We start from the raw sequence: 26,530 nt of genomic DNA on the forward strand, positions 1-26,530 counted from the left end.
TGCTATAGAGACATTTTTAGTGAAAGGGCTGGAACCGGCAGTGCAGTGGTTAGAAGACAGGACTGGAGGACACTTAGACTTGGACTGTGCAGAGCTGCTGACTCCTTGGGTAGCACTGACCACACCCCTTCCCGTCTCTTTCTCATTTCACCCATTGGAAATGGAAACGGTAATACTTGTGTAACTCACAAGGATGCTGCAGTGCTTAATTAACTCTTAGGAAGAACTTTGAAATCGAGGCTGCAGAAGTGAACATTGTTATTTTATGGCAAATTTGAGTTGATGTTCACACAATTATAGTGAATTTTACATCCAGTGAATTTTGATCGACAGGACATGGGACACCCCACCCTTTGCTAATAGGGGAGAATTCCACATGCCACTAGGTTTTTCTTCAAAGCTGCAAAACCAATACTTCTCTGACGCTTCCATTAAATACCAGTGGCTGGGCCACCCGAGTTGTAGGAGGCATTTGCTTCAGAGACATGCCTAAGGCTTTGTGAATGCCATCCTACAAATTAAGATGGAGTCACTCATCCATTGTTTATGTATTTATGTATGTAATATTTACTGTTTCTAATTGTGTTTCCACCTTTGGAACCTGAAGGTAGAATATGTTCCCGTATCGATAAATGTCTCACAGTGTTGTGTGGACACATTCACATTGCTTGAGTAGGGTATGTGACGGATTGGACCCCTCCTTCTGGGATGCCACCTGAGGTACTGAGGTTTTACTGAGCTCCACCAGCCTAGATTCGCTCTCCCTATTTTGCTGAATTAGGCTCTGCATCCTCTTGCAGTACACGTACAGGTAGAGCCACATCCAGCTGCAGACACAGACTGAAGTCAGCTCTGTGTGAGAGGATTCACCAAGCACTCATGTGCACACCCCCTTTGCAGAATAAACCCAAAATAATACTGTCTTGTGTTGTATAGAAAGATCTGCACAGTGCAAGCGCATAAACATTCACCCTCTCCCTCAATGTAAAGAGAGAGATGCACAACTTCTTACACCCCACTCAGAAATTGCACAAACTGGGTTTAATAATAAACAAAACAACTTTATTAACTGTAAAAGGCAGATTTTAAGTGACTATAAGGGATAATAGCAAACAGAACAAAGATTATGAGCAAATGAAACAAAACACACATAATAAGTTTAAGATCTTAAAGAGACTGGTTTCAAGAAGTAATTTCTAAACCTAAATGTTATTTTGGGCAAGTTGCAGAGTTTCTGTAGCTAGAGTTTCAGTTATTTCTTTTTACAGGCTGGACCCAGTCTCAGTCTGGACTCACCCCTACCTTTCCCCTCAGGTTAGTTCCTTTGTCCCTTCAGGAACTTTCAGCAGGCTTTCTTCTTTGGTAGGCAATGGAGGAGAGTCCTGTTTGCCTTACTCCCCAGCCTTAAATTAGATTTACATAAGGCGGGAATCTTTTGTTTCCCAGTCTTGACCTCCCCTTCCTTTTAATGGAAAATTACTAGAAGTCCAAGATGGTTCTTAGTACCAGGTGACAGGACCACCTGACCTGGTAGTGTTACACCTCTAGGAAGCAGCGAGATTAGTATCTTTAAAGTCTTAGTGTTTCTTCCTAATGGCCCATCAAGGCTTTGATGGCCGCTTGTCTGGTGGATGTCTCCCAAATATACACCCAGTTGTAATTGTTACGTAGTCAATATTCCTAACGTTGGATACAGGGCCGCCCAGAGGAGGGGGCAATTTGCCCCAGGCCCCAGACTCCGCAGGGGCCCCTAAGAGAATGGCTGAGGCTCCCGGCCCGACCCCACCCCTCTCCCAGAGCCTCAGCACATCCAGGAGCTTCCCTGAACAGCTGCAGCGTATCTCTGGCGGGGCCTGAGCTCAGCCCCACTCAGAGCTGCGTGGTAAGGGGGCGGGGCTGCGAGCTCAGGCCCCACCCCCTTACCGCGAGGCTCTGAGAGGGGAGGAGCTCAGGCCCCGCCAGAGGTAAGCTGCATCGCTATTCAGGGATGCTCTTGGATGCGACGCGCTGAGGCTCCGGGTGATAGGAGGAGCCGGGGGTAAGAGGCCGGGGCCAGGGGGGTTGGATAAGGGTCAGAGAGTCCCAGGGACAGTCAGGGGACAGGGAGAGGACAGAGGTGGAGGAGGCAGTCAGGGGACAGGGAACAGGGGGGTTGGATTGTGGGCATTCTGGGGGGTCTGTCAGGACTCAGTGGGGGGGTGGATAGGGGTCAGGGCAGTCAGGGGACAGGGGAGCAGGGGTGGGGTCCCAGGGTGGTGTTTGGTGGTGGTGTCTCTGGGGGACAGTGAGGGGACAAGGAGCAGGATGGGTTCAGGATTCTGAGGCGGGGCAGGCAGTTGGGGGGCAGGAAGTGGGTAGGGGTCGGATAGGGGTCAGAGCCAGGCTGTCTGGGAGGCACAACTTTCCCTACCCTAAAGCTCATTCAGCAGTTTGAGGCTTGCAGAAGAGCCAAGCTGTTAGCTTTTCCATTAGGGCTACCATCCCTTTCACGTCTCAAATGCCAAGTTATAGTCTATATTTAATTTCAGTGCCATAGGGAGATTCATGTCAGAGGAGGGCAGCTTCATTTAAAATTAGCCACTGTGGGAGGGATCACATAAGAAGAGCAATATCCTACACCATCTACCTCCTTCCCAACCTACCAAGAGAGACCCCCCCCTCCCCTGGATTCCCTGAGGCTTCAGAGGGGTTAATTCAGTGGTTCTCAAACTTTTGTCCTGGTGACCCCTTTCACACAGCAAACCTCTGAGTGCAACACCCCTCACCCCCTTATAAATGGAAAACACTTTTTTTATTTATTTAACACTATTTTAAATGCAGGAGGCAAAGCGGGCTTTGAGATGGAGGCTGACAGCTCGCGACCCCCAGTAATAAACTCGTGACCACCTGAGGGGTCCCAACCCCCAGTTTGAGAACCCCTGGGTTAATTTAATTTATGCACCCTGTGTCCATTCACATGAATGTGCTATTTTGAGCATTTCAGTTTTCACAACATAGGCTCATCCCAGATTCTGGAACAAGCTCAAATGCTCAGTTCGTGGAGTATGTACATAAACTATACTAAAGACAAACCCACAGTAACCATCTCCAGTTTGTGAGGGACCCCACGAGCCAGTCTCTAGGAAACAGATAAATGCATGGAGGCTAAGTCCATTAATGGCTATTAGCCAGGATGGGTAAGGAATGGTGTCCCTAGCCTCTGTTTGTCAGAGGGTGGAAATAGATGGCAGGAGAGAGATCACTTGATCATTACCTGTTAGGTTCACTTCCTCTGGGGCACTTGGCATTGGCCATTGTTGGTAGAGAGGATGCTGGACTGGATGGACCTTTGGTTTGACCCATTATGGCTGTTCTTATGTTCTAAGCTAAATGAACCCAAAGTTATGGAGACAGATGTGAGTCAGGAAAGCCAGCAGAGTATCAGAAACCTGGAAAAATCTCTGACTGGATGGGCTCAGGCATTTGGTCACAAGCTGAGGTGGTTCAAAAGTTTTGGATTTTTTTTAAGCAGAATTTTGTTTTATTGTTTCTTTAAACAATCAAACACAGCAAGCAGCAAATATTTGGCCACATACTTCTTAAACCCCAAACTATATTCAGGTTTTGGCAGACTAATTTCAACTTTTCAATTAAAAAAAACACAACAAATTTTGAAGGAAAGCAGACATTGTCCGTGATTTTTTTCTGCTTTTTAAAAACCCCTAGTTTTTGATCCAAAAAAAGTTTTGAATGAAAATATTTGTCCAACCCTTTTAATGAGCTTTAGTTCCTTTTAGCACTAGCTGATGCTGAGAACCAGTGATACCTTGTAAAGAAGTTTTCTTAAAACTGGGTTTGTGCCGAGATGCAGAAGGTTTATTTTTCCCAGGGCCACCCGTGGCAGGGGAACAAGTGGGGCAATTTGCCTGGGCCCTGCAGGGGCCCTCATAAGAATATAGTATTGCAATTTTTTTTATGGAAGGGGCCCCTGAAATTGCTTTGCCCCAGGCCCCCTGAACCCTCTGGGCGGCCCTGGTTGGATACAGAAATGATGCATGCATACAAACTGGATAATCACTTTTAGTAAATTATAACCTGTCCAATGGTATCTTACAAGACCCATCTTGTATAAATATATATCTTCCTTAGGCCATGTGCATATCATAACCATATTTCGATGAAGAATATGGAGTGTCATGCCACAGGGTACATTACAAAGGGGCTAGATTGCTAGGATTTTAATTAATTAGTTAATGTATTTATAGAAAAAAAATTCAACTTTAAAGTATTTTGTAAATAAATCGTATATTGTATTGGGCCAAATCCTGACAACATCTAACTTCAAAGGGGATTGTGTTGTGGCCTGTACGAGAAACAAAGTGAGGCAAATTGTTATCTCACCAACCTTGATGTTAACAATGGAAGGAAAGTACTAATAGTTGCAGAAAGAATGAAGATGGTTGCTGTGACTGTGAGGTCAGGGCCTCTGCGCGATGTTCTTAGCGCTCACTTTCCACTTGGCATCTTCATGCTCCATAAAACCTTATATTGTCAATGAGAGGTCTGTAAGATTCAGTCAACAATATGAAGCATTGCAAATGCCCCAGTGCTCTAGCTTCCATTACAAGTTAAAGAGGCAACTCTGGAGACCAAAGGCCTTTATATATCCAGAGAACAGGTCCAACCAAATACACACAGCAGCCACCCAGGTTTGCCCTGTATATTACACTGGCAGGTTACTTCAAACATGATATAAAGAGGATTGATTTAGGACTGAGGAGGCACTTGCTGTGGCGAGGTGATGACTCACCACTGCAGCACCTCCTGCTGGTTGTCCAGGGAATTAGTGCTCCGCCCTTCAGAGAGCCCTCTGTAGGCTGTTGTCTCGCCTACCCTGGCCCCCATGTCCCTCCCAGACCCCAGTGCCCTTCTAGGTTAGGGTTTCTCCCCCTGGCAGTACCCCCTCAGTCTGGGTCTCCCCTCCCAGGGGAACTCCCAACCCCTATCCCTCCCTTGCCTCAGTGGCTATTGCCTGTCACTATCTAGCCCCTGCTCACTGGGGTGGACTGCAGTCTATAAACCGCTCATCATTGGCAAGTGGGGTTTGGACCAGCTGCCTCTGCTTATTCCTGAGCTGCACTTCTGCAACCCTAGTACGGGCTTGTGGGACCTTAACTCAGCCTGCAGCCTGGGGCTTAGCTAGACTGGAGCTCCCCAGCTCCCTCTGCCCTTCCCCAGCACTGCTCCACCCTAGATACCCTTCTCAGTTCCCAGGCAGCCAGGTCCTCCTCTCTCTAGGGAGCTAGAGAGAGTGTGTCCCTCAGCCCTCTCATAGGGCTAGCTGGGGCCTGACTGGGGTGTGGCCTCAGCTGTGGCTGCTTCTCCCAATCAGTCTGGCTTTTCCCTGCCACAGCCCACTGCAGGGCTGCTTTTAACTCCTTCCGGGCCAGAGCGGGGTGACAGGGCCGGCTTTAGGCCGATTCTTCTGATTCCCCAGAATCAGGCCCTGTGCTTAAGAGGGCCCCGCGCCCACACCTAACAGGGCCCCGCTCTGGGAGTCTTCAGTGGCATTTCGGTGGTTTGGGGTCCTGTGGTGCCGCAGAAGACCTGGAGCGGATCCCCCGCCGCCGAAGTGCCACCGAAACCCCGGACCACCCCCGGGTATTCGAATCGGGCGCCGCGGGTCATAAAGCTGGTCCTGACAGCAGTCATTGACTTTTTTTAAACTCATAGACTTTAAGATCAGAAGGAGCCATCATGATCTGACTTCCTGCATGTTGCAGGCCACAAGACCTCACCCACCCACTCCTGTAATAGATCCCTAACCTCTGGCTGAGTTATTGAAGTCCTCAAACCATGGTTTAAAGACTTCAAGTTGCAGAGAATTCCCCATTTACACTAGTTTAAACCTGCAAGTGACCCATGCCCCATACTGCAGAGAAAGGCAAAAAAAAAAAACCCAGCGTCTCTGCCAGTCTGACCTGGAGGAAAATTCGTTCCCCACCCCAAATATGGCAGTCAGACCTTGATCATGTGAGCAAGACCCACCAGCCAGACACTTGAGAAAGAATTCTCTTTTGTAATTCAGAGCCTTCCCCCGCTAGTGTCCCATCCCCAGCCACCAGCAGCAATGGACCCAGACTGTTACCACTAAGTCCTTTTGTCTAGGGAACACATTGGCTGTGATGTTGTTAGAACTTTTTCTCACTTACCAAGCTGGGGTAGGCTTTGAATCGATGGAGGGCAAAAATTTGGTGTTCCATAACCCCTAAGCCATCCAAGTCCCTGGCCCGATCCACCACTTCTGATATTGCTACGCAACAAACATGAAACTCCATCGTCAATTAAAACAAGGAGGGAGAGGAAATGCAATTCTCCGGCCTGCTAGATTATTGTACAACATGAAAGAGCTCTGTAATAATTTCCTGCAAGGTCGTCTGGTCAATTTATACTGCATTTGTAAGTTGTTGTGTATTTAAAAAATTAATTAAAGATTTAATTATAGCAGTGTTGCCACTGACCTTTTCTGAAATGACTTCATCGTAAATCTGCAGGCGTTTCAGAACTGTTTTCTAGGTTTCTAATAATTTGCTCGCAAATCAATTACATTCAGCCCCGCAATAAAAGCATAACCTAATTTCTGTAACAGAAGGGATTGGGATGGGATTTGTGGTTCCTTAGCAATCGCTTAATTGAGAGCTGAGAATGATGGTGGTTGAGTCGACCCTCTTGTGTTCGCTGGGAATCCACACGAATTTTAACTGTTTACTTTGAGGCAGGAAAACTAAATCTGTCATGTCTATGGACAATAAGTTATTGCTTTATGGCCCAGAGTGGAGAATACTTGTTAAAGTGTACTTAGTCAGAAAAGTGCCTCTGTCTAAATGCCATCTGGGCTCCTGTATTTATTGCTTCTCAATGACATCCAGATAAGACCCGCTCAGATGGGAAATCTAAAGATGGCTTTTCATATTGACTTTCCAAAGTAGGTTCTTGAAAACTAAGCGCTCATCTTTCATCTTCTTCCAACCCAGTTAGCAATTAAGGGGCTGCAGTTACGTCCTGATTGACAATGTTATTGGGGATGTATGAGACAGAATGAAGAGTTCACTTTGTTCCGCTTTGTCTGTATTGCCTCTTGACAGTTAGCAATATTTAGGGGAAAAAAACAAACAAAAAACCAAATTCCCTAATTTAGTGAGTAAAGTAACCAGATACGAGACAGACACACTCATGGAGCTGTTCTGTTGAATGGAAAAGGGCAGGTAACTCAGGCCTGGTCTATTAGGTGGACATAAGGCATCTTACATCAACCTAATTATGTCAGTGCCTACACCACAGCCTTACTCCCACCAATGTAAGTGCCCTGCTGCAGCAATATAATAACTGCACTCCCTCCAGAGCCCTAGGGCTTATGTCCAGGTAGATACTGTGTTACTTACATTGGCTGTTGGCTGGGCATGCTTGTCAATTTCATGGCTCTCGGCTGGAACCTTGACATTGACCGGACAGGCTGGTAGGCTTCCTGCTGTGAACCCTAAGCCAGGCTCTAAGCTAAGGCTCTCATCCCAGGACAGGGGCAGGGTAGGGGCTCCAGCTAGAGGCCAGCTGCTCCCAGCTCCCCATTCCAAGCCGAGCTGCCGCCTGGGCTCCCTGCTTCCAGCTGGGATGGCCTGCAGGGTCCAAGCTTCCTGCTCTGAGCTGGGCTGCTGCCCAGCCTCCTCACTGGGAACCTGGCAGTCACCCAGACTCCAGCAGTGAAGCTTCCCACCAGGAACCTAGGAGAGCTGGGGGCACAGCCGGACTCCCAGCAGGGAGTTGCATGTGATGCTGAGAGCCCAGGCTTTCAGCCCCCACCCTAGCTCATCGTAAGTTGGTAGAAGCACTCTCGGTGAGGCTGTGCACTCCCAACTGAAAGAGGGGTAGCGCAGACATGAACCACTGTAATAACTGCAGTGGCTGTAATTCGACCTGACATAGGGTGACTTAAGTTTGTAGTGTAGACATGCCCTCTGTGTACAGACTTCCAAGCTGGAGACAGAAAAATAACCCCCAGCTACATCTCCTCATATCCCTTTCCTCAGCCCTGGCTTTATTTCCAAAAATACAAACTCAGAACAATGACAAATCAATTCCAACGACTGGGGCCTTTCCAGTGTCAGATAACGGGGAGAGGAGAGGACGTGCCCCCTCCCTAATGATACCTCCCATTCACCTTCCTTTCATAACCCCACTTAGATTAGCTGCATGCTAGACAGGTACCTGGTAACCCACTACATACCAGAGCACCTTTAAACCATGTCCCAGTGCTGTGGTTGCTTTCCTGGCTGTAACCATGCTTTAAAATAAATGCTTAGCCTTTCTGATCCCAGATTGAGCTATTTTATGAACCCACTACAGAACCTCGTGCTCTAGAGTGTCTAGTAGGGGTACTCACCCCTTGCATCCTCTGCCAGGGCAGGGATTGTTCCCTACAATGTTCTCTTGAGCCTAATTTCACACATCCCACTTGGATGGGGCTTTCCCCATTTCCCTTGGGAATGTATTCTTTTGATAGTCTCCTACAATTCCTTGTCCTTAGTTACTCTAAAAGTAGTTCATACCCTCTGTCTTCAAATGAATCACAGAAATGTAGGGCTGGATTGGACATTGAGAGGTCAAGTAGTCCATCCCTCCATGCTGAGGCGGGACCACTAGAAATGCAGCCTTCACCATGTTGATGGGTTTGTACATCAGAAAAGGGCTGTAAGATCTTGGTGGGACGTATTATCGGTCACTATATTATTGCCAGAGTGGAGATACAGCAGCTTTGTTTGCCTGCTTGCAGCTCATAACATCGAAGGCTGGATCATGATGATTTATCAGCATTAAGAAGCTTTTTATTAAAAAAAACAAAAACAGTTCTTATAAAAATCAGGTGACCCAGAACCATGTCAGCATCACAGAGGGAAACATCCCTTACAGTTCATATTGCTCTAATTACATTTAGTGTAGTATTGTTTCCTTCTAAATTATAGCAATTATATACAAAGATCTTCTTTGAAATCATTTAATTAAAGAGTAGCTAACACTTTGTGCTTTTGGAATGCTAATATATTCCCTTCCACTTAGGAAACCTTGTTTTTTCCATTAATTGTCATTACCATGCAAGCATTTCAATGTTTTTCTTTTTGTTCAGAAAGCAAGTGGCTCTGGTGAGTTTTGTTGCTGATGAAAGGCCAGTGCAGTCTTCTGCTTTCCCTGCTGTGTAGTCCGCTAATGTTAGTGCAGAAGGAGACCCTGGTGGCTCATCTTGAGACTGCTCTTACGCCCCTGTTCTGGCCAGTCGCTATTTCTCGGTTTCTCTAGCCATGTTGTCTGTTGGGTTCAAGCAAGTGTTTATTTCTCCGTTGATGATGTTGTAGCATCATATCCACCCGGCTACCTCCTTTCATGCCAATCTCCTTACAGGTTGTGATGGACAGACCTGGATTCATCTGGAAACTGCCTCTAGCTCAGCAGGGTGTCATGTAACTTCCTTATTTTCTTCCCTTAGGAATTTATTTGGTGGTGGCTCCCCCTCTCTTGCTCCTTCCGAGCAGGGTCACCAAGGCAGCTTGGAAGGAAAATTCTAAGCACAGGACAACTCCCACTTAAGGGCCAGATGATTGGCGACTCCCAAGAAATAACACAAACACACAATGTAGTCAAGAGAGCAATTGTATTAAATGGGAAATAAATATAACAGAACAAGGTAAAACACTATTTTCAGGGTCACCAGTGCCCACGCTAATAATACCCATGACATTCCCCAGTCACACGACCTGATATAGCAAGAGAAAAATGTACTGTCCTCCTGGTTCGTAGTGGCCTTTGATGACCTATGACAATGTATCTCCTGTAGCATCAATAAGCAACTTGGCTGCCTAAGTTCAGTCCAGCCAAAAAGACGTGCATGTTGGATAAGATGGTAAGTCCCTCTACAGGTTACATAGGCAGCTGGTAATAAAATCACCAAACCCCTATTCCCTGGCTTGAGGACACAGTTCAGGGAATAGAGGTCTTCCAAACAGTTCCCCTGACTGTCTAACTAAAAGATGGTGCACTCACCACTCCACTAATGATCCACAGCTTCAGAGGTGAATCCAGACTCCTCCACAACTGCATAGGGGCTGGCAGTTGGCAGGTGTCCCCTTCACACAGGAATCAGGCTGCTTCTGTTCTCAAGATGCAGGGATCAGGTGCAGATTATACTAACTATCCTGGAAATTCTGACTCCTGATCTCCTACCCTAGAGTTCAGATATAATCGCAGCAGGTGGGCAGCCCTGGACTAGCAGCACGAGCAGTACATGCCTCGTGGTAACTGATTTTATCAAGGGAGCTGAAAGACTAACTCAGCTTGACTGGACACGGAGTTTTCCCAACAAAACTCTATAAACTGGGAGTTACCTGGAAGAGGGAAAGGAAGAAGTTTAGGGATATTGCTACCACGTTTCCAGGGGCGAGTTCTCAGGGAGATCCTGCATGCAGGCCGGGGACTCACCCTCATCAGCAAGCCCTCATAGGTGCCGGTTTCTAATTTTCCCCTGGGGGTGCTCAACCCCTGCTCAGCCTCAGGCCCTGCCCCCACCCTGCCTCTTTCCGCCCCCACTCCACCCCCATCCCCGACCCACTCCACCCCTTCCTCCACCATTCCTGCCCCGCCTCTTTACAAGATGCAGTGTTCAGGTGCAGATTATACTAACTATCCTGAAAATCCTAACTCTTGATCTCCTTGAGTCCAGTCTCCAGTAATTTTTTTCCATGCGTGCTCCAGCCCTGATTTTTTTCAGAATGGCTTTTTCCCTCTCACAGTGCTCTCGGGCTTTTGCTTGTCAATCACTTGACTCTAACCACCTCCTTTCTCTCCGACACTGCTCCTCCTCTGAGTAGGCATCTTCCTGTTACGCCCCTGAACTATGGGGGCCCTCTCACTCGAAATAATGGCTCTCCTCTCTCTGCCCCCATTTGTTGCCTATCAACCTCTGAGTAGGATGACCAGATAGCAAAGGCGAAAAATAGGGACAGGGGATGGGGTGGTGGTAATTGGCATCTATATAAGACAAAGCCCCAAATATCAGGACTGTCCCTATAGAATCGGGACATCTGGTCACCCTGCCTCTGAGCCTGCCCTTGATTGCCCCCCTTCCTCCTGGGGGAAGTGTGCCGCTCCTTGAGTTAGTAGCACACAGAGACCCAGGATCCAAGGTAAGGTCCTTGGGTGGGGGTTTACAGTTCAATGAAATAGACCCCCCGGGCCAGTCCCTCAGCTGGTGTAAATCAGCATAGCTTTGTGGGAGTCAATGGGACTAGGCCACTAGCCCGGAGGGGCTGGCTCACTAAATGGAGTGACATTTCCATCCTCTAACCCTCCTTTGTCTCATTTAAATCACCCGTATCAAATCCAGCGGGAACCAGGTTTAGAGGAAAAGTGACACAGTTGATTCAGTAGAATATCGTAGCCACTAGCTAAGCCCATACACAGACCACGGTTCCTGAATGCCGAGCTGGTGGGCATGAAGCTGCTGCTGCCGGAGCTGCTCAGTGTGCAGCCGATGTTGCCATTCATGGGCGTGAAGCTGGTTTTACAGCAGCCAGTCAGGGAAATAAAACTAACCCACTGAGTGCCAAAAAGCAGTCAGCTCAGAAAGGTTTGAGTTCTCCAGAGCCTCAGGGCTCCCCCACCTGCCTCAGGCTCAGGCTGTGCCTGGCTCTAGCACGTCACCAAAGTGGATGTGAATGAGGGGAGATCATTGCCCCATGTTCCTCCAGACTGCACACCAGAACTGAGCAGGTGGGAATAGGAATGCACCATCCAGAGGGCAGGTACAGCACACACACTTGTCCTGTGTGTCGAGGTGCTGAGGGAGGGATTGTATAAATCCAATAGCACAATCCCTTCTGAAGCTGCCCCTGGGGCAGTGCAGCTCCTCACTCCCTGTAATAGAGGTCTCCGTCCCTCTCTGGCCCTTCACCATCCATGCCACTAATCCTGTGTGCCGCACAGCTCCCTACATTTGCATTTCCACAGCACTGGAAGCTTGCATAGCACCTTGCAGTCAGAGGAGAGGCAAAGCCATGAGCCTTTAGGAGTTTACAATCTAGGGTAAGATGAGGCAGAGAGGAATGGTGGCAAACACTGGAGAGGTTGGGATGAGGGTTACAGCCATAAGGTTACAGTGCTATGTAGGTTAGGAATGTTTGTGTCTTGAGGGTCGCACTCTCTTGATCTTTGTTTTTCTTCTCCTCTCACTGTGAGACTTGCAAATCATCTTGCAATTTCACCTCTTTTTTGTACATAAAAGAATTTTAACCCCCCGCTAAGCTCATGAATAGCCTGGTTGAATTTTAGGTTGGTGAAAGATGTGGTGTGTTGGAAAAATACTTTCCTCTCCTTCCTATCAACCCTCTAGCTAAGGTGATACTGTGACACCTGTTTCTAGTTGAATACTGGAAATGAAGTAGGTTTAACAAATTGCATCTATATGCATTTAAAAACCTCAGTTAAAGAATTATTGTTGATTTCTAAGATCTTTTTCTTCTTCATCTGAGACTGCTTTGGGTAGAACAAGCTGCTCGTATTGGCTTGTTCTGATGATGCATTGATTTGCTCCATCACCTTTATTTCATTTTCTTTTTCCCTCTGTGAGACTGTAGCTTTGTTTATGGCTTTTAAAGTGGTCAACTGATGTCTGTGCCCCCATCTCCCTGCACCATGCACCCCGTTGGAAATATGGTTCCAGCCGGTTGAAAAGCCACTTCTTATGGAGAAAAGAACTGTTGGCGTGAGGAATAAGAAGTAGTTGCTTGATTGAAAAGCAGTTTCCCTGCAGCTAGCTGAATGATTCCAGATGAATGGAGACTTTTGTGTAGATACCTGATGTTATTTATTAATTAAAGGCGGTTTTGTTGTGAGTTGTTTCTTTGTAAAAGACGTGAGATTCTGCCGAGTAAACTCTCTTAGTGTTTATCACACAGGAAGGCAGCACAGAATGTTTAGCATCGAGACGGTTGGCCTCATGTTGGCCCTGATCTTGGAAGCACTTAGGCATGCATGTGATTTTATGGTTATGAGGAAGGATGGCCCTGTGGGGACGGTACTGCACTGGGCTTCAAGAAACCTGGCTTCGAATTCAAGCCAGCACGCAGATGTTTGGTATTGCCTTGGGCAGAGTGCTTAGTCTGGAGTTTAATGTTCATTGGCCATCCTGACAATCCCAGCCCTCACGTCTCTGTGCCTCAGTACCCAATCCTGTGCTGTAACCCATTGTCTGTCCTGTCTATCTGGAATGCACACTCTTCTGTTCCTACTGTGTGCCTGGGACTGCATAGCTTCTGGCACAAACAGGCCCCAGTGTTGGTTGGGGCCTCTAGCGACAAGTCCACTAGCTTGGGGGCACATCATGAATGAGACATTTCCTTACTTGGCCAGATCGGTCATAGATGGGGGTCATTGAATCATTGGTAATGATCAGCCTGCTCAAAAGAATTGCCAGAAAAGGAAGTTCCTGCCCTGTGGTGGAAAACGATTATCACATGACTTGACCTTGCTCCAGAGAAGTTGAACTAATTAGGAGATGGTAGTTTGCTGTCTTTGCAGGCCGTCATCTTACATCATGTTTACCAAGCCCGACTTCCAGAAGCTGGGGATGGATCACTTGATGTTTTCCCTGTTCTGTTCATTCCCTTTGAAGCATCTAGCAATAGCCACTGTCAGAAGACAGGATACTGGGCTGGATGGATCATTAGTCTGATCCAGTATGGCCCTTCTTATGTTCTAAGCACCTCCATCATGTTGGTCTGTATTTTCATTTCATTCTTTGCTACATAGTGATTTTTTTAACATTTGGGTTCTCTCTCCTTTTTATGCAATCAGAATATTTAACACCAGTGAGAACATGTCATCTCAAAAAGGACCCGATCGTATAAATACATGTATAACTGTATTCACCTGAGTAATTCCACTGGCTGTAATAGGGCTACTCCTTACTATAATTATTTATATGACAGGAGTGTCTAAAAGCCACAGCTAACATCAGGCCCCCATTATGCCAGGTGCTATACAGACATACAGGAGTGTGTCCATTGTATATCCATTGCACTCTAATAAGGCAGGATACACAAAAGAACAGAGAACAGGATACCACGTACAAGCAGATGATTGGAAGCTGAGGCACAGGAAGGTAAAGGCTCATGGTTCAAAAAAGAACTAGATAAATCCATGGAGGACAGATCCATCAATGGCTATTAGCCAGGATGGGCAGGGATGGTGTCCCTAGCTTTTGTTTGCCAGAAGCTATGAATGAGCAACAGAGGATGGATCACTTGATGATCACTTGTTCTGTTCATTCCCTCTGGGGCATCTGGTATTGGGCACTGTCGGAAGACAGGATGCTGGGCTAGATGGAACTTTGGTCTGACCCAGTATGGCTGTTGTGTTCTTTCCTTGTAATGTGTTCTGGGATTCAATGTTGGTTTCCACCCTTGGTTCACTTTTGTATGGAGACTCCGTATTTCCATGGCTGACTGTGTATGCCTTTCTCTCTTTTCCAATGTTCAGAATTTTTGGCCACTTCAGTCTCCGCTCTGAATGGCAGCTGGTCAAAGTGGACTACAAATCCATCTTCAGCAGGAGATGCAACAAAGAGGACTACCAGACCTGGCACCTGCATAATCAGGTACCATTGACTCCCTACACAGTCTTTTATGGGGCACAACACTGCCTTTGAAGCTCAGAGTGTTTGTGGGTAGGAGCCTATCATGTTCTGTTCTTTAGAGAGGGAAGGATCTAGCATTCATCAAATCAGTGAGGTGGTTCTGACCTATAGATATCACATATTTTAAATAGTTCCTCCTGATGCTTCCAGAATCGCATTAAATGTCAGTTAGACTCAACTTGTGCTTTGGAATGCACGGAGAGCATAGTGAAACACACTGAGCTGGATTCTCATTTGTCCTAAGGTCCCTTGCCACCACTCTGGCTGTGTAATAGGGGCCTGTAATGTCATGTACTCCCATGCTAAGGCCCCCTTACACTGCCAGAGACATATAAAGGGGCCTTAGTGTAAACAGGAATCTGGCCCAGTTAGATAAACTAACCTAAAATCATTGGATCAGTCATTCGGGAGACACCAACAGGGGAATTCTGTCAGCTGAGAGTTGTGAACCTAGGAAAAAGGGTAAAGAGCTCCAGCTCAATGCCAGTGTACATTTAAACTTGTAACAGTGTTTAGAAATTCCATTCCACTAGCATGTGCTGTTCCTCATTGCTGGTTTAAACTCAGGTCTTGGAGTTCTGGAGTCTATTTCTGGCTCCACCACTCACTCAGGGAAGTCATTTCCCGTCTCTGTGCCTCCATTTTCCCATCTGTAAAATGGATATAAAAGTATCTACTTATCTCAGAGAAGTTTGGAAATCTCTCAGGAGCCCTTTGCTCGAAGAGGACAGAGAAGACCATATTATTATTTTATTATATGTATATAAACTTTCTCGTCTGTAATCACCGGCCTTATTATCACATTAGGGTCATTTGGGGCCTTGGGAAGCCAATGGGAGTTAATGCAGTCCTGTCCTTCGGGGAGTTGTTTGTAGGATTGGGGTCCTTGGCAAAACAACCACGCTGTGATGTCACAGTCCTTTCCATGGTGATGAAGTGACATTACAAACACTGAAACTGTGATGTCACTGAACGAAATCAGCAAGAGAAGATACATTAGAAGTGAGTGTCATGGAACCTGGAATATATCGGGTGGATAGAGCCATGACACAGAATGAATAAAACTAATGCAAAATGAAGCAAGGAGAAAGCATCTGCTAATCTAGCTGGGCAAACTGTTTGGACCCCTTTTAGTCCCTCTCAGGTGCACCTCAGGTTTCACTATCTTCATCCTAACTTCCTTAGACTGCATCTCTGGGTTGACCCCCCTCTCCTTGCCTTCTTACCAGCTGCCTTAACATGACAGGGCCAACTGTGTTTGGTACCTGGAAGCCCTTTTCCTCTGGGTTCCTGTGACAGCATCTGATCAAAGTGTCTCAAACTCAGCTTCTTCAAAACAAAGCGTTATGTATTCACCCAAAGGAACATAGCATGCAGTGCAAAGGGAGAAGCCAGAGGAAGTCTATATGTGTGGGCCTGACCTACACTGCAGACTTCCCATGCAAATTCTTGTTAGTTCCATTCAGCCTGGTTACCTCCATCTCTGACTTGGGAGAGATGGCTGGCTTGCTGCAGTTTCTGTATCTTTCTGCCTGAGTCTCATCTCCAGCAACAGCTTCCTTTAATTTAACTCTGTGCAGTCAGGCATGATAATATCAAACAGGTAAAACATGATCTGTATAAAAAGTAATGCATATAACTCCCTCGTTCTTCATACCATGGGATCATCTAGGCAATCAGTAATCACGAGAAAAATAAGGAATGTAATTGTGCATTTTGGTTTGGGTTGGTTTGTTTTGGGATTTTTTTTTTTGGCTCAGACAAGTTATTTCAACCTAAGAGAAAAGATGATTGATGGTAATTCACCTAAACAATCTGTATTTGTTCGAACTTTCCTTCAAACTTCCTCCCGCAATGCTTTAGAAAACCTCAGTATTAATCCCCTACACAGCGCTTGAAGAAAATGACCGAGTGCTACAAGGCAGTAAGGGGTAGTGAGAAGAGGAGGACTCAGAACTCCTGGGTTCTACTCTGAGCTTTGTCACTGACTCTTTGCGTGACCTTAGACGATGTACGACTTTTGCCATATGTAAAAAAGAAATAATCATTCTGTTTCGGTAACAGGCAAGTCACAAGGGGGCAGCCAGTGGGAGACTTTAATTAAGTTATTGTAGGGGGAGGTTTATGAAGCTGTAAATGGAAGTTAGGAATCTGGGAGACTTGATTTGAAGTTTGTACAGAGGAGGTTTTTAAATGTGTAAATGGGAATTAAGTACTAGCCCCTCCTGACTTTCAAAGAGCGCATAACTGCCCAAATCATCCCCCAAGATGCTTTGATATCCTGCTGTATAGTAATAGTGGTGAGGCAAAGACTAGAAGTCCTCCATGTTCTTCTCCTCTTTCTAATCCATGATGGTTCTGCTGCCAAAGGGTGAGCCTTGCATCATGGGAGAGAGGAAGATCTATAAGAAACGCAAGCCTGGAGCCCAGTGTGCCCTGGGTCGAGACTACTCCAGAACCGTTGTATCAGAACCTTGTGTCTGTGCCGAATGGGACTTCGAGTGGTAAGTATTCTAGCCCATTATAACTAGTGTTCCTGCTGCTGTTGGTTCTCTGCCTGTTCCAATCTAGCTGGCTCAATGTATATGGAATTCCAACGCAACTATAACAGAGAAAGCTGGATTCTATTCCAGCTTGTGCACCCGCAACAAAATCCTTAACTGGCTTCTGAGTGCTGAATCTTCATTGATAGTGATGCATGGACCAGAAAGAACCAGTTAACATTCCAATCCTTGGTTGAGTTTGCAGGGCTGACAGTTACAGAGTGGGGAGGGAGGAACAAAGCAAAGAGTTTCAACAGTGACTAGTGATTGGGGGACCTCCCGTTTGGATGCCCAACTGGAGATATTTTAAAGGGGCCTGGTTTTCATGGTTTTCACTTTCTGGAAAACATGGCCCTTCCAGACATCTCAAGTTGGGCATCTAAAATCACCAGTCCATTTTGGAAAGCTTGGTCAATCCATACTTTGCATGTAAGCTGAAGACATCTGATTGGGAGTCATTGAGGGGCAATAGCTCAGTGGTTTGAGCATTGGCTTGCTAAACCCAGGGTAGTGAGTTCAATCCTTGAGGGGGCCATTTAGGGAACTGGGGTAAAAATCTGTCTGGGGATTGGTCCTGCTTTGAGCAGGGGGTTGGGCTAGATGACCTGCTGAGGTCCCTTCCAACCCTAGTATTCTATGAAACTAAGACACATAGAACTCTGTCTTGTCCTTATGACTTAGTCACTATTCATGGCAAGACCACAGTTATAGATGAAAGCACATGGGTTCGCTAACCTTGTGTGGATAGATACAATGAGGACATAGCTGTGGCTATCAACATTTGCAGACACACTCAGACATAATCATTTTAAAAATCAAACTTTTGCCTTGTGCAGAAGCAATGGAACTGAGAAGTGTTATTAAAATACATTGTGGTATTTTCCCCCCGCCCTGGTTCTTTATTTACTCTGTCAAGAAAGGAAAGACAGAGAAGCAGTTGGACTTGATTATTTCCCTAACTTATACAAACCCTGGGGCTTGCAAGCGGGAAGGTGGGCAGCATGTGAGATTTTAATATACAATTACCAGAAGTTAATGAACGAGCCCACAGCCTTCGGGGCATACAGCCATGTTGTCTTTAAGTTTATTAAATATTTATGCAGCTCTTTTCTTCTTTTGGGCAAAGTACGGCTCCTCCTGAACATTTTTAATTACGCAGTCACTGCCAGGCATTCTTTACTGTGCCATGCTGACCCTCTGAGAATGATTAAATGGAATGTTGCGACAAAGAGCGTTAGGGAATTTCTGAACCTTTTTATGCAGCTTGGAAATCTCTGTCCTCCAAAGAATACTGGCAGCAGGAAGGCTGCAAAGTGAATTCATCTTGCTAAAACCCTTCTCTGAAGTTTTCCGTTCAGACTCTGGCATGCTCCTGGATAAAACCAAGAGTATTGCAGGGCGTGTGGAGCCTTCGTAGTGTCTGTGGTTCCCATAGCGCTGGAGTTTGTTGGCTTGTTGTGAGATGAACTTCGTGATCATTTTTTTATTCTGCCTCTTTCTCTCAAAATCCCCGCTTTAGCTCCAGCTAGCCAAAGAGGGAGGCCCAGAGGATTTGATCCAAAGCCCACCAAAACTAATGAAAAGACTCCCGTTGACCTTTTTGTGCTTCTGATCAGCCTTGTGACTTCATCAGTGGGAGGACAACTGGGTGTGAGCTGGGTGTGTTTCCATCCCCTAAAGGTTCAGGGAGGGATCGATGAACTGGATTCCTCTTCCCCCCTGAATGACAGTAAAGGTTTGCCTGCACTGCAGCTGGGAGTCAGCCTCCCAGCCCAGGTAGACAGACTCACTGTAGCAGGCTCAAGCTAGCATGATAAAAATAGCAGTGTGGATGTGGCAGCTCTCAAGCCAGTCACCAGAGTTGAAGCTCGCCCAACCCCCGGAGTCTGAGCTCTGGTGGTACACTCTGCAGGGAAGATGCACCTTCTATTGTGTAATCATTAGACTACCAGGGCAGTTCCACTGTTTGTTGTAAGTGCTTTTTTGGACAGGCATCAGTCATGTCCTTGTTTGCTCGTTAGCCCTGTCACTGTTCAGGCATGCTGTTCATCTTTATTCCTCTGCTAATCATTCAAGATTGGCTCCCGGCACTTTGTGTTTTGTGCGACGCTTCCCTGTCACGAATGTGGTGAGATCCTGGGACGTAGTTTGGTTCATGGAATCAAAGGAAATGCAAAAAATTAAATGGCTACAGGTTTAGTTAAGCTGGAAGTGAATCAGATTTTCTTCCTCTCTTGTCACCACATGGAACAAAAAGCTTCCAAAGTTGTGCAATGCTTGCTGTTCGGCAAAGCTTTCTGGGGCTGCATTCTTCCCCATTCTGTAGCATAGCCCATTGAATAGGTCTCCCATGCTTCCAGTTTCAGTGTTCAGTGTTGCTTAGCATAGTGTTAGCCTCCCTAATTTGGGCACTCACTGGGGTCTGATTCAGCAAAGCATTTAATCATGTGTTTAAATCCATTCCAATATTCTTAATGCCCAACAAAGTCAATGGGGCTTAAGCATGTGTATTGCAGAATTTGGATGGGCTGAAGCATGCATTTAAAGTTAAGCATATATTTAAGAGCTTTGCCGAATCAGTTACTCTGGTTTTACTTTGCCATGAGTCAAGACTCCTTCTGACACCCCTGGGAGTTTTGATCAAAATGGACACAGTGAAATCCGAGTAAGGCATGCAGGTTTGGATACTTATTGATGGACTAGAAGGCAGGATGAGTAGAAAGAACAGCCTTTCTCCTGTTCCCCCCATCAATAGCACGGCTTGTCAAAACCCTTGCATTTTCTCTTCCACTATCGTCATTAAAAATAAAGCTTTTTGTTTTTTCAGGAAAAAGAAGTTAGCTCAAATTTCCCATCCAGCTCTAGTAAATATGTGATTCCCGAAGATTGTGGGAAGCCATGGCACATATAATCTTAGAACTTGTAGGGCTGGAAGGGACCTCAGGAGGTCATCTAGTTCATCCCAATGCACTAGGGCATAATTAAGTACACCTGGACCATCCCAGACAAGTGCTTGTCTGACCTGTTCTTAACCACCAATATTGGGGATTCCACAGCCTCTTTAGATAAACTGTTCCAGTGCTTAATTATTATGATCTGATGCTCCTCATTACCTTTCTGTTTCCATAGTGACTATGGCTATGAAAGGCACAGTAACAACCAGTGCATGCCAGCTTTCTGGTTCAACCCGTCCTCCTTGCCAAAAGACTGCAGTCTCGGCCAGAGCTACCTGAACAGCACCGGGTAAGTAAGTCCAGCTGGCTCTCGCTTTTGGTGACCTTGTGGTATTTACGGTAAGTCTGGACCATTAGCGTTATCTCTACTCTGCCTGGCGGGTTTCCAGCCTTATTTGCGAGTTGCTTTTTTGCAGCCTTGTCTATATGGAATTGTACCTCATTCCTCAGGCACTGAGAGAAGTCCATTAACATAAGTGACATGTAGATATTGCATTGCTCTCAAGTGATATATGATCCTGGGAGCCCACACTTCATGCCACCACTGCTGCAAAATTAAAGTGTGAATCAAAATATCCATCTGAGTAGCTGCTGAACATGTAAATGGACACGCTCAGGGTATTTTCCATGATTTTTCATATAATTTGTTTCTCTCTTACTGTTCTTATTTATAACGACTCTTTAGGAAGCTTGGATTTATGCTGTGCATCCTTACTCAATTTTTCCAGCCTTCACCCTGTGTATTTAGTAGTTTGTTATTGTAGGGTTCCCATAGCACTGGGTCTGCACATACTGGCTTACTGTGACATTCCTCATATCCTTAGGCTTTGATAGGGTGGCTCTGGAATGTTGGGCTCCAAACGCTGGTTTGTTTTGATTGGGTTACTTTGGAATGCTGGGCTACTGATGCCGGGTTGTTTTAGTAGGGTTGTTCTGGAATCTTGGGCTGCAGACGCTGGTTTGTTTTGGTAGGGTTGTTCCGGAACACTGGGCTGCAGACACTGGTTTGTTTTGGCAAGGTTGTTCTGGAACACTGGGCTGCAGATGCTGGTTTGTTTTGGTAAGGTTGTTCTGGAACACTGGGCTGCAGATGCTTGTTTGTTTTGGTAGGGTTGTTTTGGAACGTTGGGCTGCAGACGCTGGTTTGTTTTGGTAGGGTTGTTCCGGAACACTGGGCTGCAGACACTGGTTTGTTTTGGCAAGGTTGTTCTGGAACACTGGGCTGCAGACGCTGGTTTGTTTTGGCAAGGTTGTTCTGGAACACTGGGCTGCAGATGCTTGTTTGTTTTGGTAGGGTTGTTTTGGAATGTTGGGCTGCAGACGCTGGTTTGTTTTGGTAGGGTTGTTCTGGAATGTTGGGCTGCAGACGCTGGTTTGTTTTGGTAGGGTTGTTCTGGAATCTTGGGCTGCAGATGCTGGTTTGTTTTGGTAGGGTCACTCCAGAATAGTGGGGCTGCAGACTCATAGACTCATAGGTCAGAAGGGACCAATCTGATCATCTAGTCTGACCTCCTGCACAAGGCAGGCCACAGAACCCCACCCATCCAATTTTATAGCAACCCCTATCCCAGGACCGAGTTATTGAAATCCTCAAAATTGGTTTGAAGACCTCAAGCTGCAGAGAAACCACCAGCAAGCGACCCGTGCCCCACGCTGCAGGGGAAGGCGAAAAACCTCCAGGGCCCCTGCCAATCCGCCCTGGAGGAAAATTCCTTCCCGACCCCAAATATGGCGATCAGCTAAACCCTGAGCATGTGGGCAAGAGTCACCAGCCAGCACCCAAGAAGGAATTCTCTGCAGTAACTCAGTTCCCATTCCATCCAACATCTCCCCGCAGACCATTGAGCAGACCTATCTGGTGGTAATCCAAGATCAATTGCCCAAATTAACAATCCTATCATAACATCCCCTCCATATACTTATCAAGCTTTGTCTTAAAGCCAGGAAAGTCTTTTGCCCCCACTACTTCCTTCGGAAGGCTGTTCCAGAACTTCACTCCCCTAATGGTTAGAAACCTTCGTCTAATTTCAAGTCTGAACTTCCTAATATCCAGTTTATACCCATTCGTCCTCGTGCCTACATTAGTACTAAACTTAAATAATTCCTCTCCCTCCCTAACGTTAACCCCCCTGATATATTTATATAGAGCAAGCATATCCCCTCGCAGCCTTCTTTTGGCCAGGCTAAACAAGCCAAGCTCTTTGAGTCTCCTTTCATAAGGCATTTTTTCCATTCCTCGGATCATCCTTGTAGCCCGTCTCTGAACCTGTTCCAGTTTGAATTCGTCCTTCTTGAACATGGGACACCAGAACTGCACACAGTATTCCAGATGGGGTCTCACCAATGACACTGGTTTGTCATTTTAACATTCTGTGTGTGCCTCAGCAGATGTCTACTTGGAGGTCTGTTATATGGTTGCTCATGAGTGCCACACCCTGCTCACAAATGTTGGCTGTTTACTGGAGGTTTGCCAATGAAAGTTGGGCTACTGTAAGGCTGTATTCATGGGTCTTAGGAAACCACTCCACGGTGAAAGATTGTCATTAAAGTGGGCTGGCTGCAGCCGGCAGAGCCCCTGCCAGCAGGGATGCACTGGAGTGGGGAAGAGCTGCTGAAGTCCTGCTCACCTTCCCCAGTTCTGCGAGGCAATGACTAGGAGGGTTAATCTCCCGGAACAAGGCAACAAATTGCCAAGTGTCCTCACAGGCAGCTAATCTCTTTGCTTTGCTTCTGAATGGAGCCAAGAGAAACCTGCTCCTTGAATCATTTAAAACTGAGCTGGACAAAGCTCCTGCCAAATCATTCAGGGTGCCTTGGAGCAGAATAGAAGCAGACACAGTGTAACGAAAGCATAATGAAATGCCATAATGCGGGAGACAGGGAGACAGAACAGGGAGCTGAATAGGTCTTCTCCAGCTTTCAGAGTGGTATGTAGAGAATCAGCTCAACAATATGAAACTGTTCTCACCAGTGAAGCCAGGGTCCCCGGAGATGGCTGGATCGTGATTTGTTTGGCTTCTGTGGATTAATAAAGTCTCTGAGTTTCTTTGATTTGAGGAGAGCATGTGGGCTGTCAGCCTGGGGCAGCTCTTTGAAATGCATATGTTACAAAAATAAAACCTACTCTCCCGAGTCCCACCTGAATTGTCCATGTTCCCCAGGTATCGGAGGATTGTGTCTAACAATTGCACGGACGGGCTGCGGGACAAATACGTGGCCAAAGCGGAGCAGTGCCCCGGCAAAGCCCCGCGTGGGCTGCACATCCTCACCTCTGACGGCAAGCTGCTTGCCCAGCAAGGGCACAACACCACCTTTGTCATCCTTATGGAAGAGGTAGGTCTCTGGGCTTGTTGGAGCACTGAAGTGCAGGCTGCCCCCTTCCTTTCACTTACTGGCTTCATCAGGAGAATGGCATTCAAGTGGCCAAACTTGAAGCCTTTTACAGAAGGTGGGTGGAATGAAGAACATCCCAGTGCACGGAGGGCTGCAAAGCTCTACTAGTTATCCTGATACAGTGTCTGCTGGCTGGAGCAGCCTCGGCACTGTCTAGCCCTAGCCTGTAGAAAGGCACGCCAGAACAGGGCATAAGGGTAGGGGAAGATTTTCAGAGACACAAAACTGCGGTGAGATGCCCGAATCTCATTGATTTTCAGTGGGAATTGGGCTCCTTATTTTTGTACGCCTCTTTGAAAATCCAGCCATCATTTGTTTCAGATGGGCATAGAAATCCAGCTGAGACTGTCCCCTTTCTCTTCCTTCTTCTGAAACACTAGCCCAGTCTGAGATTAGTACAGATGGCACCAGACAATACTTCTATCTGTCATGGTCATAAGGAAGTCCCAGGTTAGAATGATGCTGGGACTCCCCTCCTAGGCCCCTGCACTATTGTTACAAGCCCTGACTAAGGAAGTATACCTCTGGCTTGCTGCTGTTCCCCTCTGATACTGTAGGGAGTGATGATGGCCATGTATTGTACTACAGTAGCGCCCAGGAGCCTTAGTCATGGACCATGGTTCTAGGTGCTGTGCCAGAGACCAATGGACAATGATAGCTTAGGTCGCACTGCACAGTTCTGCAGCAGGTGGTGGATTCTGTGGCCAACCCCACATCTGCTGGATAAGGGCGTTTCCTGGGGCCTCGACAGCAGTTGTAATAAAAGGACCTTTTGCCTGATGGCCTCCCTTAAGGATCCTAGAGATATAATTGACCATGTTGCAAAAATCCCCATTGTGGTTTCAACTACCTAGTTCCCTGTCTGATGGTCTCAGCTTAGAGGGCAATGGCTGACTGGAGCATAAGAGGCTCAGCTACTCTCTCTCCCATAGTGGGGCTTCCTGGAGATCAGAGTTGAGGACGTAATAGAGAAATCTGTGTCTGGGCTGGTTTTGCTGCCACTGCTCATGATCTGTGGCTAAGTAGAGGGGCCAGCTCACTGCCCTCCTTCTGGGTGGTTACACTGCTCAGGCAGGTATGCAGGGGCAGCTGGGGTAAAGCTCTGGTATAGGGTAAAGCCAATGTAGCTGGCTGTGTGCCATCCAGTCTGCCCCCAACACACTCGGGCTTGGGGTTGTGACTGGAGAGGTCTGGGGGTAAGAAGGGGCAGGGCCAGAGATCCCACTGCCCTGTAGCCAGTCCCCATCAGTATAACAGCCCCTAAAGTACTGGCCCTTGGGATCAGGAGAGCTTGATGTGCAATGTAGCACCACTTTCACCTCCCTCATTCAGATGCACCTGGGGAGGAGCTTGATGTGGCTGAGGATTATGTCCGAGCGATCCAGTCCCCAGGGCACTCAGAGTGGCATCTGGAATCACCATGTTGCCATGAGCCTCTGGCACATGATTTGTCAGGATCTCTTGGAAATCACAGACCTTTGCTCTGATCCCCTTTGCCAACCTCCCATGGATAATCGATTGCTGTGGTTTGCCCCCTAATACCGCTTTGTATTCAGCAAGGAGGCCTTCGTTTGGGGTGCGTTTGTCCAGAAAACTTGACACAAAGCCTTGACAGGTCTCCGATTCATGGCACACTCACAGGACAATTTTCAAAGGTATGTGTAGGGACATTAGGCACCCAAATCCCACAGAAATGCTATTTGGGGGCCTAAATCCATCAGGCTTCTTTAAAAATCCCAGCTGTATCCATTTTGGACACTGCCAATTTGTGGATACCTTTAATCAAACATAATTTCCTTGTTCAAAATCTCCCAGCAGACATTGAATGTGCACGCAAGAAAGAAACGTGGGAAATTATCAAATGCCTTCCCCGTGTCACAATGACAGGGCAGATTGTGTAGATGGGATCAGAATATAAGTGTTAATCATCCTTGGTAAAAGGAAAGACAGAATTTGAGAAATCAGGTTTACCTGGCAATCTGTGTTCTGTTTGTTTATCTTTGTGCAGTTCACTCAGCTCAGACAAAAACCCAGGTTGGTCAGCTTCACTGTCTGTTTCTGGTCTATTTCGCTTTCCTGCTCTAATTCAATGGAGGTGTCTTTAGGTTTCCAAAGGACAGAGGGATGCTTTAATATTTTTGAAAGTAAAACTTTTGTCATTAATTTCCTTTAGCCTAAATACCATGATTATGAATTATGTGTGCTACAGTATCTTCTAAAGGCCCCAACCAGGATCAGCACCCATTGAGCCAGGAGCTGGACAAACACATAAAAAGGGACCATCCCAGCCCCAGAGTGTTCACAGTCTTCACAGAAAAGGCAGAGGAGGGATAGGAGGGGAAACAGTATTAGGGAGGTGAAATGATTTGCCCAAAGTCACTGGTTTAGTTGGGGATTGGTCCTGATTTAGTTGAGAGTTGGTCCTGCTTTGAGCAGGGGGATGGACTAGACGACCTCCTGAGTGATTCTATGGTGTCACTATAAGATCTGGGACCAGAAGCCATCTTCCCTGACTCCCAGTTCAGTGCCCTAGCTATGGTATCATGCTGTCTTCTAATACTTTTTTCTAACCTGATGGTTTTTTTAAGTAGCCACATATTTTTCATTAAAAAAAAATGATGCAATGAAATGGTTCATTGTAACCAGTCTGAGATGACAGGGTCTCTTTGCATAGATTCATATTCCTCCTGCTTCTGCACAATGGGAATTTCTTGTCTATCTGGCTGATTCTTTTATCTGTTTAGATTTGACAAGGTATGAAGATTTGTAGAGACATTATTGAGTGGGAGTTCAGAAAAGAACAGGCAATCTAAAAATTAGGGCTCAAATAGTAGTAATTTATTAGGGAACTCGAGCGGAACAGCTGCAGACAAAGAATGATAAACAGACAGGAATAAGGTTGCAGGCAAGGTAGTTGAAGAGTT

The 26,530-nt window shown here is 46.5% G+C and overlaps 1 protein-coding gene across 1 annotated transcript in view; it reads left to right on the forward strand.

Moving 5' to 3' along the window:
- Positions 1-26,530, forward strand: part of SORCS3 (sortilin related VPS10 domain containing receptor 3) — a 495,944-nt gene that overhangs the window by 427,641 nt on the left and 41,773 nt on the right. The window contains exons 15-18 of the mRNA XM_030570154.1: positions 14,560-14,677; positions 17,087-17,220; positions 20,389-20,502; positions 23,375-23,546. Coding sequence (XP_030426014.1) covers positions 14,560-14,677; positions 17,087-17,220; positions 20,389-20,502; positions 23,375-23,546 — 538 coding nt within the window. The remainder of the gene's footprint in view (positions 1-14,559; positions 14,678-17,086; positions 17,221-20,388; positions 20,503-23,374; positions 23,547-26,530) is intronic.

The sequence above is a fragment of the Gopherus evgoodei genome, chromosome 7, assembly GCF_007399415.2.
Source record: "Gopherus evgoodei ecotype Sinaloan lineage chromosome 7, rGopEvg1_v1.p, whole genome shotgun sequence".
In the NCBI taxonomy this organism is placed as follows: Eukaryota; Metazoa; Chordata; order Testudines; family Testudinidae; genus Gopherus; species Gopherus evgoodei.